Source organism: Anoplophora glabripennis, unplaced genomic scaffold (assembly GCF_000390285.2).
Source record: "Anoplophora glabripennis isolate ALB-LARVAE unplaced genomic scaffold, Agla_2.0 scaffold875, whole genome shotgun sequence".
NCBI classification, from domain to species: domain Eukaryota; kingdom Metazoa; phylum Arthropoda; class Insecta; order Coleoptera; family Cerambycidae; genus Anoplophora; species Anoplophora glabripennis.
In genome coordinates, this window is record NW_019416968.1 from 1 (window position 1) to 12826 (window position 12826).

A 12826-nucleotide genomic window follows, 5' to 3' on the forward strand; every position below is an offset into this window, starting at 1 on the left:
CCATGGAATAATGGCGCGAAATGCAACTGGTATCAGATTAATTATTTACCCTATCGAATATATCAGAGTTTTTGGTGCCACGGTGTAGTATATCTCCACACCCCACTCCACACCCCACTCCCAGTCCGAAACATTCCGTAATTATTTGTGGTGGGGCGCGATAGAATGAGAGCGACCCAACTAGTGGGGACTTTAAGATGCCCATCAGTGTACAAAGAACCGAGTCAGTGAACCGGATCAGTAATAGTCCACCCATCTCTAATAAATAGTGAAGAAGAAGAAGTTTTCTAGTAATCTGTGGTTTAATTTGATGTTTGGGTGGAGGCCAAAATAAAGAAGAAGCAGAAGAAATTTGTGGTTATGTATTTATGTATGTCACATTGTCACTTTATGTCATTTGTAATAGTTTATCTTGTTTATCTCCAATAAATTGTAATATATCCAAATTATGACTAATTATTAATTATACTAAATTATGTTATCAGTTATCTTATTATTACTAAATATATATTCTTAGTAAAAAATAAGAAAGTTTATGTAAGGAGTATGTTCTGTAATCTAAAATGTATTGTGAAATTGAAAAGGACGCGTTAGGTACATTATATGAACTTAAATAATAAATGTGAATTGTTGGAATAAGTTCCTCTATGTATTTACTACAATGATCTACATATACGATGGATATAGATACGATATCAAATTGTTCAAATCTTTCTCTTCAGTCAGAAGAAATAAGATCAAACGAATCAACTCTATCTGGTTTAAGTATTTACCAAGATGAATTTACAGAGTTACGGTACATGGTTAATCCAGCAAAATATCCCGACTATTCATTTAGTAGATGTTCTCCAAAGCAAGATCCTACGTTGAAGTTTAAAGACAGTATTCATTTATCAAATTTGTCACATTTGCAAGATTCTCAGCAAATACATGAAAAATACAAATCTGATTTGTATAATTTGGAAAAAAGCCTTGAACTAAAATATTATGATAAAATAGAAAAATTATTAAAAACTAATCATAGATTACAATCGGAATTAGATGGTGCTAATGAACAAATCGCGCGATTATTAAACAATTATTCTAAACAAAGTACTTCCTCTTTGCTTGACAAAAATTTTATACAGTTGGAAGAAAAATATCATAATTTAACATCGAGATATTCTGAATTACAGCATGAGCAGTTTCAAATGAAGAATCAGAATGAACAATATGAAACTGAAAATAAACACCTAAAGATAGAATTGAGTGAATTAAAAATAGATATTGATACAAAAAATATATGTGTGAAGGAATTAAAAGATAAAATATCTCACCAGTATGTGGAAATTGAAACACTATTAAAAAACAATTTTAAATATTCTCAAACCGTAAGTGAAATCTCTTCAGAGTTAGCGCATCTAAAAAAAACTCAAGATTGGTATAAAGAACGTTTACGTTTAAGTCAAAATGAAAAACAGATATTATCTGAGGAAATATTGAAATGCAAAAGAAACTTGTCCTCACAACATGAAAAAGTAGAGGTTTTAAATGTAGAATTATCAAAGTGGAAAGCAAAATGTGAAGTGATAGAACTTAAAGCTTTGCAAGATAAAGAAAAATTATATAAACAACTCGATTCTGTCCATACAGCAAATTATTCTAAAACTGATCAGTCAAAATTAAATTTTATAGGAGAGGAAAATCAGGCATCTATAATAAATTTCTATGAAACTAGTATTCAAGATTTAACTAATGAAATCATGAAAATTAAAGAATATGTTCAAGAGCAAGATGGCACGATTAAAAAAATTACAAAAGAAAATTCAGAATTAATAGCACGTTGTATAACATTGCAGAAAAGTGTTCAACACAATGAGATAACTATTGAAGAATTGGAGAATATTAAAAAAGAATTATACGCAGAATTGAATGAAATGGAGGTTAAAGTAAAAATAAAATCTGATGAAACAATAGTAAGGGAAAATCAAATATTGAACCTACATGCTGAGTTGAAAGTACGGAAGGATGAGCAGGAGATGGTAGAACAAACTGTGAAAATAATAAGGGATCAGTTCACCATTTTTAAATCCAAATATAGAGAACTGGGAGATGAAATATCTATTAAAAATAAACAAATTTTACAACTTGAAAATGAAAAACAAAAATTATTTATGAACAATAATTGGAACATTTGCGAACTACAAAAAATAAAAGAAAAAGATGCCGTTATAAGTCAGTTGAAAGATGAATTAACTAAAAGTAACAAAACTATAAAAGAACATTTGGATGCTATTAAAACAATGAAAAATGAAATGAACAAAAATCAAGAAAAAAATTTATTGTTACTTGATGAGAAACAAACATCTATCGACAGAGATCATTTAGAAATTCAGAAATATGAGAGTGCTCTAACACAATATAAAATAATGATAACGGATTGTGATAAACAGATTACTGATTTGAAAAAGCTGCTTAAAGAAAGTAACATAAAAATTGCTGACCTTAAAGATAATATCAAAATTCTTAAACAGGAGATCAATAAAAAAGATGTTAATATAAGTGAAATGACTAACAGATATACTACCTTAGAAAGTGAATTTAAAAATCTTCAAAATACGAAATTGAAAATATGTACTAGCAAGTATGAAAATAATGGTCTTAAAACCTCAGAAAATAATAAAGATTCTAAATTTAATTTGCAACATTTTCAAAATTCTATAGACAACACTGGTAATTTAAATAAAGTGAAATTTGAGAAAAATACTGTGCCAATACAAGGTGATTGTAGTAAAGTAACATGTAATAGTAAAGAAAATAAAAAAATAGTACATCCAGTTATACATAATTTTAAGAAAAAAATGGTATTGAAAACTTTAGAGCTGGAAGATAGGATAAATAAGTTGAGCGAAACTTGTAATGAATGTCACACAACTTTAAGTAATATTCTTAATACTATAAAAAGTGGCAATGAAAAGGAGCAAGTGCAAAAATTAAATGTTTTGCTGCAAGTTAAGGACTTGGAACTAAAAGAAAAACAGAAAAAGTAAGTAATTTGTCAAGTCTAACAGCCTACTTGTATATGCATAAGTATGTGTTATTTCAGTCTTACAAAGTAACTTTATAATAATTTTCATATTTTAAAATTTGAATCGACAGCATCAGTTGTTTTAGGTATGAAGCAAATAATCGAACATTGCTAAGAAAGGTCAAAGAACATATGAAGGGTAGAAATGCTGCAGAAAAACATAATAAATATTTACAGGAGATGTATAATTCTTTATCAGACGACAATAATTCTCTTAAACTGGAACTTGCGTCAAAGGATTGTGAGATTGAAAATCTGAGAAAGATGTTGGATAAATTTACTAATATTAATGAAAAATTGAAGATATCAGTATTAAAATTAGAAGAGCAAATAGGCAAAAGTAGAATATGTGAGAAATGTGTTTTATCTAATGAAAAATTCGAGTTTTTAGAAAAATGTATCAAGGATCTTGAAAATGAAAAATTAACTAGCCAGAAACTATTGATGGATAAGGAAGACGTTATAATCAATTTTCAGAAAGAGGTAAGTATTTTATTATTATTTCTTGAAACGGATACAACTGGATACAATATATCAATTTTCATTTACAAATAAATTTAAAAAATGTTTTTCTCTTATTTCTAACTGTGGGAACTAGATTAATCTGTAGTATTCTGTCCTTAGGAATTACGACAGCCAAACAAGCCAACTTTAAAATTTCTTAATTCATACATTTTCCATGGACATCATTTTATTCTGAGCTCATAATTAAAAAAAAAAAGTATGATTCGCCAAGTTTATATAAAGTTATTCTATTAAGAGTGGCTCGTAATTTTCATACACAGTTGTCCTGTTCCAATAATGAAGGTGATTTTTTAATCATTTTAAGGAAAAAGTTCGTAGGAATATTTACAAATTCGATTGAATTAGCTTTAATATAAAGTGAAAGTATAAGAGCTAGTAATGGAAAATGTATACCTAATAAAACAAAGTATAAATATAATTTTGAATTTTCTAATAATTACATAGGTACTGTGCATGTGCAACAAAGTATAACAATTTTTTTGTTTATTTTAATCTAAAAAAAGCTACAATGAGTTTGTTTAATAGAACGAAAGTGATGTGTTGTATCTTGTACCTGTGCCACTGGTTGGTATACAGGGCGATTCACAAACGGCGACCAAAAATGAAACCTCGTATTCTTTGGTGAATTTTAACGGGAGCCTTTCGTATAAAGTTTTTAACCAGGACGTTTCGTTAAAAAGATACTTAAACTTAAAAAAATGTTTTTAATTTTTTTTAATAATTTTAAAACTAGTAAGTGAAATAATTTGAAATTAGGCACATGTATGTATGTAAACATTGTCCAAAATCTGAGGCATTTTCATAAAATTTATATGCTCCAGTGGCGGAGATACAGGGTATCGGCATATTTTTCTAAATAAAATAGTACGCTACTGCTTTTCGGTAACAATCATGATATATTTGCATTCGTCTTTCAATTTTCTGCAAATTATTATTTTTCGAAAAAAGCCCGATTTTTGAGTAAAAAACGAACTTAAAATACTTTTACTTAAATAACAGACAAACACTAATCATTAGGTTACTTATTCGAATAAAGAAATTAATAACTTTAGTCATCATTTTAATGATTTTATTTCAGTGAATGCTCAAAAATACCTCCATTTCCACAAACACAACTTTTTAGTAACAAAAATGTAATTTGTTCAAAATTTATTGTTGCTTGAATCTGATGAAAAGCATTATTTAGTCTTTCTTCTAACTGTTCAGAATGTTATAGTTGCTATCGCAGCCTGCTATGTAATTTTAAACCTCATTTTATTCGAATATCGAAATGTTTTTTTTGTTTTTTAAGTTTTACTCGAAAATCAGGCTTTTCTCAAAAAAATAAGAGAGTAGTAATTTGTAGAAAATTGAAAGAGGAATCGGAAAATAGCATGATTGTTACTGTAAAGCAGTGGTATACCTACTATTTTATTTATGCCACCGATACCCTGTATCTCAGCCACTGGAGCATCTAAGTTTTAGGAAAAGGCCTCAGATTTTGGACAATATTTACGTAAAGACATGTGCCCCATTTAAAATTATTTCACTTACTAGTTTTTAAATTATTTAAAAAAATCTAAAAAAATGTTTTTTGGAGTTTAACATCGTGTTTCTTTTTAACGAAGCGTCCTAGGTTAATACGAATTTATTTTCCTAAAGTAATCAGAAATAACTTTTTTATTATCAGAACATAAGGATAACCTATTTAAAAAAATGTAAGCATATGATTTTGGGTTCCTTATTTTGTGACCCTGTTGAACTTTCAAGATTTTTTCAATTAGTAACAGTTATTCATTAAAATTGGTAGCAACTTCTTTTTTATTATAACAACTCAGCAACAATTTGTATGTATTGTTAGCAGTCATTACACTTTTTTTGTTTTGCCTTCCATATAAGGGACATACTAAAATTAAAAAAAAGACAATTTCTAACATCATCAGAATTAAACACGCACAAAAAGTTTATTTTTAGTCTAATCTCATCTAAACTTATTGTTAGTGAGCTATGCCTTATTTTTTAAAGAAATGCAAAATGGTTGTCACTATTTGTTTACAGCAAATTCTTAGTTCTAATTTTTAGGAGTAGTGCAGTATCTTTTCGCAAATAGCTAGCAATTCCCTACGTTTTTCTTTTTAAATAATGTCTTGCCGCAAAATAAAAGTTGTTGCATCAAATTTTGACAGGTAATTAAAATTACAAAATTTTAAAGTTGGCTTGCTCAATACAGCTTGATTTTATGAATTGATTATAATTATTAATTGTTTTCCTATTTTACTACCAAATTCAAGTAATCATTTGACATAAATAATAATTTCAACAATAGCTAGCACATTTTGAATATATTATGATCTACTTCATGGTTTACTATTCTAGTTATTATTTTATTTTCCAGATCCAACAATTATTAGAGACAAATGTATCCTTAAATAGAAGTAACAGTAAATTAACAGATGAAAATAAAAGCTTCTTACATGACAAAGAGATTTTGTGCAACACAATGGGAACATTAGAAAATGAAATAAAAAAGAAGGTATCACAAGCAGATGAATTGCGTCTTACCTTAAATCAAGAAAAGAAGCAATTTTCTGAAACTGTCCTTGAAAACAGTCACTTAAAAAATTGCTTGGATGAAACGCATGCACAAGTCGATTATCTATCAAATGAAATAAAGGTAAGAATCTGAGACTGGGTGTTCTTGTATAAGTGATAGATGGTAGTATTTTTATAATACTGGGTGTAACGTAAAGGTTGGGAATAAATTAAACGGTGGATTATTTGGTTTAAAAAATAATTTTTTTTCATATGAAGTTATGCTCTACGGGTTTTCTTTTCCAAGCTACAGGGCGCTAAAAAGTTTCAAAAAATTTAGTTTTTCTCCAATAAATTTCGAACATTATAAGATAATGGAACGAAATTTTAGCCTTAGCTTAATTTGATAATCCCCTAGTTACAGGAAAAAAATTGACTTTGTAAGTTACTCAGTGGCGCGCGTACGGATTGTACCATAAGTTTTTTCGAAGAAAATTGTGGTACTCCACTGGTAAAAACATCTTTTTAATATTTGTTTATGATCTACTTTTTATTTTAAACAAAATTACTCTCTTGCGTTCTATTTTTAGCTCTTGTAATTTTTCCGTAAATAAAACTTTTGTAAATACTATTTTATCCCACTGCTCACAGAGGAATATAAAAATAACAAGAGCATTATGAAGTACGCTTTGACTCAGCCACCGAACATGGTCAAATAGGCATTGAAAAAAGATTTTTGCATTGAAAATGATATTAAAAAACTAAATTTTTTGAAATTTTTTAACACCCTGTAGCTTGGAAAAGAAAACCCGTAGAGCATAATTTTATATGACAAATATTTATTTTTTAAAATAAAAAATCCACTGTTTAAATTATTCCCAACCTTTATGTTACACCCTGTATATACATCAAAAAGTAAGTCTGGACAAAGGAAAAAGTAAGTAGCAGAATAAATGAAAATAAAAAGGATTGGTGTTTCTAACTACAGCTTGATCAAACTTGTCCAGTAGATGCATAGATCAAGAAGGTCACTTCGGTACAATAGGAAAAACTAACTTTCAGTTGTATATATTAAAAATATACTTTTGATAATAAGAATTTGAACATTTTTTCTAAATGTTTTTAGATTTTAAGCTCCAGGCTTCAGGTTAAATCTGAGGAGTTGAATCAGCTGGAAGATAACAAATCTAAAATTGAAAATAACTGGAAAGAAAAGCAAAGGGATTTCCAAACTGTTATAAGTACCCTAAAACATTGTGCGCATGACATGCAACTGGAAATCACTTCAATTAACAGTGAAAAATACTTTTTACAAAGGCTATGTAATGACTTAAAATTAGCTTTAAAAAGCCATACTAGTCGTAATAAGGTAAGTAATCGAAAAAGTTATTATATGAACTGAATTTTGTTCTAAATGCATAAAGATTTTCATTTCAAATAACTCCTTTTTCTATCACGTCTTTCATTTTTTACTTCAGAATTTTGTAATAGTGTATCTCCTGGGATCAAAATAAGACCCAATTTTTTAAATATTACTTTGAAACTGTTCCAGTCAGATACTTCTTAGTTGATATATGTCTTTATTTACTTGAGTGTAATATATTTCTGAAATATGTGAGAAAATAACATAGATGTTATTTGTTTTTGGTAACCTTTTTATGTCTAATTTCTTAAAATTTGTTTCTTAACATTTTTTTTGTCCTTTTTAAAATTTTTATAACTGTTATGGATTTTCGAGTAAAACAAAAAAATCTTTGGCTACAGTTTGGTTCAAGTAGTTCTCATAAAGGCTTTGTAGGCTCTGATCAAAACATCTAGTAAATACTTTTTGCCCAAAAAATTCATATACTACCAATTGTCAGATTATACTTTATCCTAATAGTCTGGGCGATTGTAACAAAAATCTACAGGGTGTTTTTAAATGAAGTAGCAAAGATGGTACCAGTGAATGTAGAGCCAAAAATAAGAGAACTGAAGTAAAAATACCTTATATGAAAGTTGTACCCCTGGGCGATATACCCTCTTAAAGGAGGGGATTGAAATTCACATTAAATTTTCTTCTTTAACATGAGGAATACTAGACACGAAACTTGGTATGAGCATCCTACTAATAAAGAGACAACTTTTCAATATTCATTCGATCATTGGCGTATTTTATAAAGGAGTGAAACTGTCAACCCCATTGCAATATTTTATTAGAAATTTTTTATATGAAGCAAATTATTTATTTAAAAATATTTATTGGGAAGATTGATTTATTACGCAACTTTTTTACTTCTTGTAATTTTTCGATAAAACCGATAGTTTTCTAGTAAAAAAATTTGATGCGTCATCGTTCTCTAAAGGGGTAATTGCGAAAAGTAAAAATAAAGTAGGCGGATGTCATAACAAATAAATTGTTATTTATTATATTAATAAATTGACACTTTATGTCAACCAATAATTAGTACCAATTGTTAATTTATTAGAATAATTATGGCAAATAATATTTATACCAATGACGACTATGTCGACATGCTTCATGTGTTTTTCGAATTCAGAAAAAATAGTAACGCTGCAGTAAGATTATACCACCAAAGATATCCAAACTGACCGATTCCTCATAGACAAACATTGGCCTCGGTGGAAAGAATGCTTCGTAAAATTCAGTCCAATTGTGAGGGTGTTGAAAGAAGGCGTAATGTCCGAACTGTTGAAACTGAGGAAGCTATACTGGAACATCTAGAACAAGACTGTGGTAGAAGCACAAGACAGGTGTCTAGGCAACTGCAAGTTTCTCACAGTCTTGTGTGGAATGTAGCTCATGAAAATCGTTTGTACCCTTTTCACCATCAATCTGTGCAAGAATTGAATGACCCTGATTTACCTGTGTGGATTTTTGTCAATGGTACATTAATATTTCCAGGCAAAATTTAAATTTCCTAATGAATATACTTTTCACCGATGAAGCAAATTTTCCTAGAGTAGGTGCAGTAAACCTTCATAATGTTCATTCATGGTCGGAAGAAAATACTCATGAAATATTTGTTTCAAGAGATTATTTCAGTTGAAACGTTTGGATGGGAATTGTAGGAAATACTCTAGTAGGTCCTTTTAGTTTTCCACACAGGCTTGGAGCGGCCGAGTATCTTAGATTTTTGAACGAAAATCTTCCAACATTATTTGAAGATGTACCCCTCGCTACACGTCAGGTGATGTGGTATATGCACGATGGGGCGCCTGCGCATAGTACACTTGCCATTAGAGAATGATTAAATTTAAATTGCCCGCATCACTGGATTGGTCATGGTCGTGATGCCCCTGTTTGTTGGCTTGCCCGTTCACTTGACCTAACGCCTATGGATTTCTTTTTGTGGGGAAACATAAAAAGTATTGTTTATGCCACTCCTGTTGCCTCCTTAGAAAGAGCAATTGTACAGCCAAATCAGTAAATAAATGACTGGTCACATTTGAAAATGCGTTACCGACTATTTAAATAACCGGTTTTCTCTGCTATTTCAATAGTCCTTATAAAATCAATATTTATAATTGTCAATAAATTGCTTTTGTTTAAATCAAAACTGTTCAGAAATAATAATAAAGAAAATACATTCAAACATTGTTCTACAAAGATTCATTGTGTTCCAGTCTAAGCAGAATAACTTTAATATTTTACAATACATAGGTCAATTTAATTTTTTGTGCTTTTTACCTAATTTGCTTCTAAAACATCTTGTATTTGAATATTTATTGTTAGACAAAATTTATGCGGATAATGTTAGGTTGTATTTAATCTATACAGTAGTTTATTTTTTTCACACTGATATCCTATTGTGTTCCTGTTTCAGATGCTACAGCAGCAGTTGCATGTTGCCTTGAAGGAAAAAGATTTCAACAGTTTGCCAAATGTACTGCTAAATATTCCTTGTGATATAAAATATGATGATGATTATATAAACCAATTATTACAACAAAATAAAGCTCCGTTGCAAGTTAAGCCAATTATAGAAATGAAGAGTTGTCTTGATACTCTTAAAAGAGAAATATCAACCTTACAGGAACAGATTGCCAAGAAAAATATAAATTTTTAATAAATTGTAAGTTTACTTTAAATTTTAACTATATATCAAAAGAAAAAGGTATGATCTTAATTAGATAAATGTTATTTAAAAGTTCAGTAAGACACAAATAAGCTTAATTATTTTAGTTGAATAAGTTCTTGCTGTTTTTTCGTGAAAATTATTGCTTTATTTAAAAAAAATAATAAAAAAAAACATCACCGAAAGTATTGTTCATCGCTAGGCACTACTTTTTCCTATATTTTCTGTCAGCATTTTAATTTTATGTCAGAAAAACGATTTATTCTTTGGGGCCATGTGTCATTGATCTAAACTAGTGATAATCGGCTCAAATACATCAATTGTAGGCAATAGCGATCTCCTATGATGGTTTAATTTGGTTTGAGCAGCTCATATTAAACTACACCCAACTGATCCCACCAAATGCAGAGCAGACGCTTGGAACCATGGATATTCGACTTTGCCAATAATGTTGATGCATGGCCAGGCTTGTCCCACGATTTTCCATGCTTAGGATTTATCATAGCAAATCCATTTTTCATCGCCAGTTAGATACGATGCAAAAAATGTTTCCCTTTCTGCCGTTGAAGCAGCTGTTTACACGTTCATGACGTCTCTTGCCTTCAACTCATATGGCACCCAATGTTCTTGCTTTTGAATCATTCTTAATGCTTTCAAACATTTCGAATCTGTTGTGTGATCAACTCCTAATACTTCTGCTAGTTCAGTTTGCATCTGACACGAGTCTTCATGAAGTAATGCCTCTATTTTTTCATCTTCAAATTATTGCACCAAACAGTGGACTAGAGCATCTTATCAAATTATTATTTTTGAAGCGTATAAAATCAATCTCTGCATGTTATTTGTGACCGTGCATGATCGTTGTAAGTCAAAGTCTCAACAAGAATTCTGTATGCTTCAGCTGTAGATTTCTTTTGAATAAAGTCGTGCAGTAAAATTCCCCGCAAATACTCAGTTAGACCTGAATGTTAGACTATAAAAAAGAAGTAGTTTACACTTCAGTGAAATAACATTCACTAAATATTAAACTTGCTTATAGTACTTCTTTGTAGGAGCATTACCATTTTAAACTACAGGCTTGCTGTTTTGGTAACGTCATCTGTTGGAAAACAGCAAGAACTTATTCAATGTCCCATTAGATAAGTTGTTTGTAAAATTTTCTTTCCTTTCTCTTCATCATTGTAGTAGTAGTAGCAGTAGCTGTAGTATCAAAATATGATGATGTTTGTTAATGAATGTCCTCTATAAATATTTAGAGATATGGTTTCGAAGAATAATTATATGACGATCCAAGTAGAACTAATGCATTTTTTTGTAGTGACTAATAATTTGTTTTTTTTTATTAAAAAAAAATAAGTGTTTCATTTACAATTACAATTAAAATGTTATGCACTTATGTTCTTATTATCAAGAGAGTATCTTTACAAAATTTCATTGACCTCACAAAAAATGATATTGGTCCTTATATAGTCTTTGCGAAGATCTTTTTTTGATATTGTGTTTAGCTATTTGGATGTCTATCTACCAACATGTATTGAGTGTGAGATATAACGTGCAAAGTTTGTATAATTTAATGTGTACTTTGTTGGTTATACCTCGCCAACATATCATGCTCTGTATATATACTAATAGACAGGGTGTTTCAGTTTGATATGTCACAAATACGTGAGCATATTTTGGGAATAAAAATAAGAATAAAAGTCTGGTAAACTTTTGTTCTAACTTCCTTCGTTATGAAGATACAGGGTGTTGAATTTTTTCTATAAATTAAAATTTTCTTTCATAACTTTTAAACAGATTAAGATATTGTTATCAAATTTGGGGTACTGTGTAAGCCGAGGATATTGCATTTGCTGCCAAAATATGGCTCTTTAAAATTAGGCAGTGGCGTAGATACAGGGTGAGTCTGTCACTTTGTGCAATATAAATATGTGACGCCACTGGTTAAATTTAAAAAAGTGATCATTTCATAATTTTACAATTCATTTTTAATAAAAATGGTCTCTTTCATTTTCTTCGTGTCTCTCATAGTTTAGTCACAAATTGAAATGTTTATGTGGAGCAAAATTGTGCTATTCGATTGTTAACTGCTATTGAACATATTAACTACAATAAGTAATATGATATTTTGCTTAATTTTGAAAATTTCTGGCGCAGTAATAATTTATGTATCCTATTGCCATAATCTTAAGAAGAAGTATGTAGTAGTACTTAACACATTATTTGTCCTTTTTATTTAATTAAGATAATATACATATGATCAAAATTATTATAAGAAAACTTCATGTCAGATAAAATCAAAACTTGTTTCAATATAATTTATTATTATTAAATATTAGACTCCTATCTAATAAAAATTTACAATAATTGTTCGAAGTGCCGTCCTTGAACTAGGATGCACGCTTCAGCTCGACGTAATAACGATCTCCGAACTCGTTCGAAAATCCCTGGGGTATTTAAAATTGCTCTACAACTATTTTGTATGCGAAGCTGTAGATCTTCAATACTTTGAACCTCTGTTTCGTATACCAAACTTTTTAAGTGACCCCACAAAAAGAAGTCAAGGGGGTTCAGGTCAGGCGACCTTGCTGGCCAAGCTACATGACCCCCTCGAGCTATCCACCTATTTGGATAGGTGTTCTGC

General features: G+C 29.7%; 1 protein-coding gene across 2 annotated transcripts; it reads left to right on the forward strand.

Annotated features, from left to right (window-relative positions):
* Positions 1 to 384: 384 nt before the first annotated feature.
* LOC108912252 (putative leucine-rich repeat-containing protein DDB_G0290503) lies at positions 385 to 10179 on the forward strand. Of its 2 annotated transcripts, none has more exons than XM_018717442.1 (5): positions 385 to 3025; positions 3145 to 3550; positions 5967 to 6245; positions 7230 to 7472; positions 9931 to 10179. In XM_018717442.1, the coding sequence occupies exons 1-5, from the start codon at positions 678 to 680 to the stop codon at positions 10171 to 10173; spliced, it is 3519 nt and encodes a 1172-aa protein (XP_018572958.1). In that variant the 5' UTR covers positions 385 to 677; the 3' UTR covers positions 10174 to 10179. The 2 variants fall into 2 exon arrangements, with proteins under 2 accessions (XP_018572958.1, XP_018572959.1); XM_018717443.1 differs by having other exon boundaries at positions 3154 to 3550.
* The last annotated feature ends 2647 nt before the right edge of the window (positions 10180 to 12826 follow it).

What these genes read in the sequence shown, in the direction of transcription:
- LOC108912252 (XM_018717442.1), top strand. Translation starts at nt 678, where the DNA reads ATGGATATAGATACGATATCAAATTGTTCAAATCTTTCTCTTCAGTCA. An exon ending in ATCTATCAAATGAAATAAAG is followed by an intron (nt 6,246 to 7,229) that starts GTAAGAATCTGA and finishes AAATGTTTTTAG; the next exon opens with ATTTTAAGCTCCAGGCTTCA. An exon ending in GCCATACTAGTCGTAATAAG is followed by an intron (nt 7,473 to 9,930) that starts GTAAGTAATCGA and finishes TTCCTGTTTCAG; the next exon opens with ATGCTACAGCAGCAGTTGCA.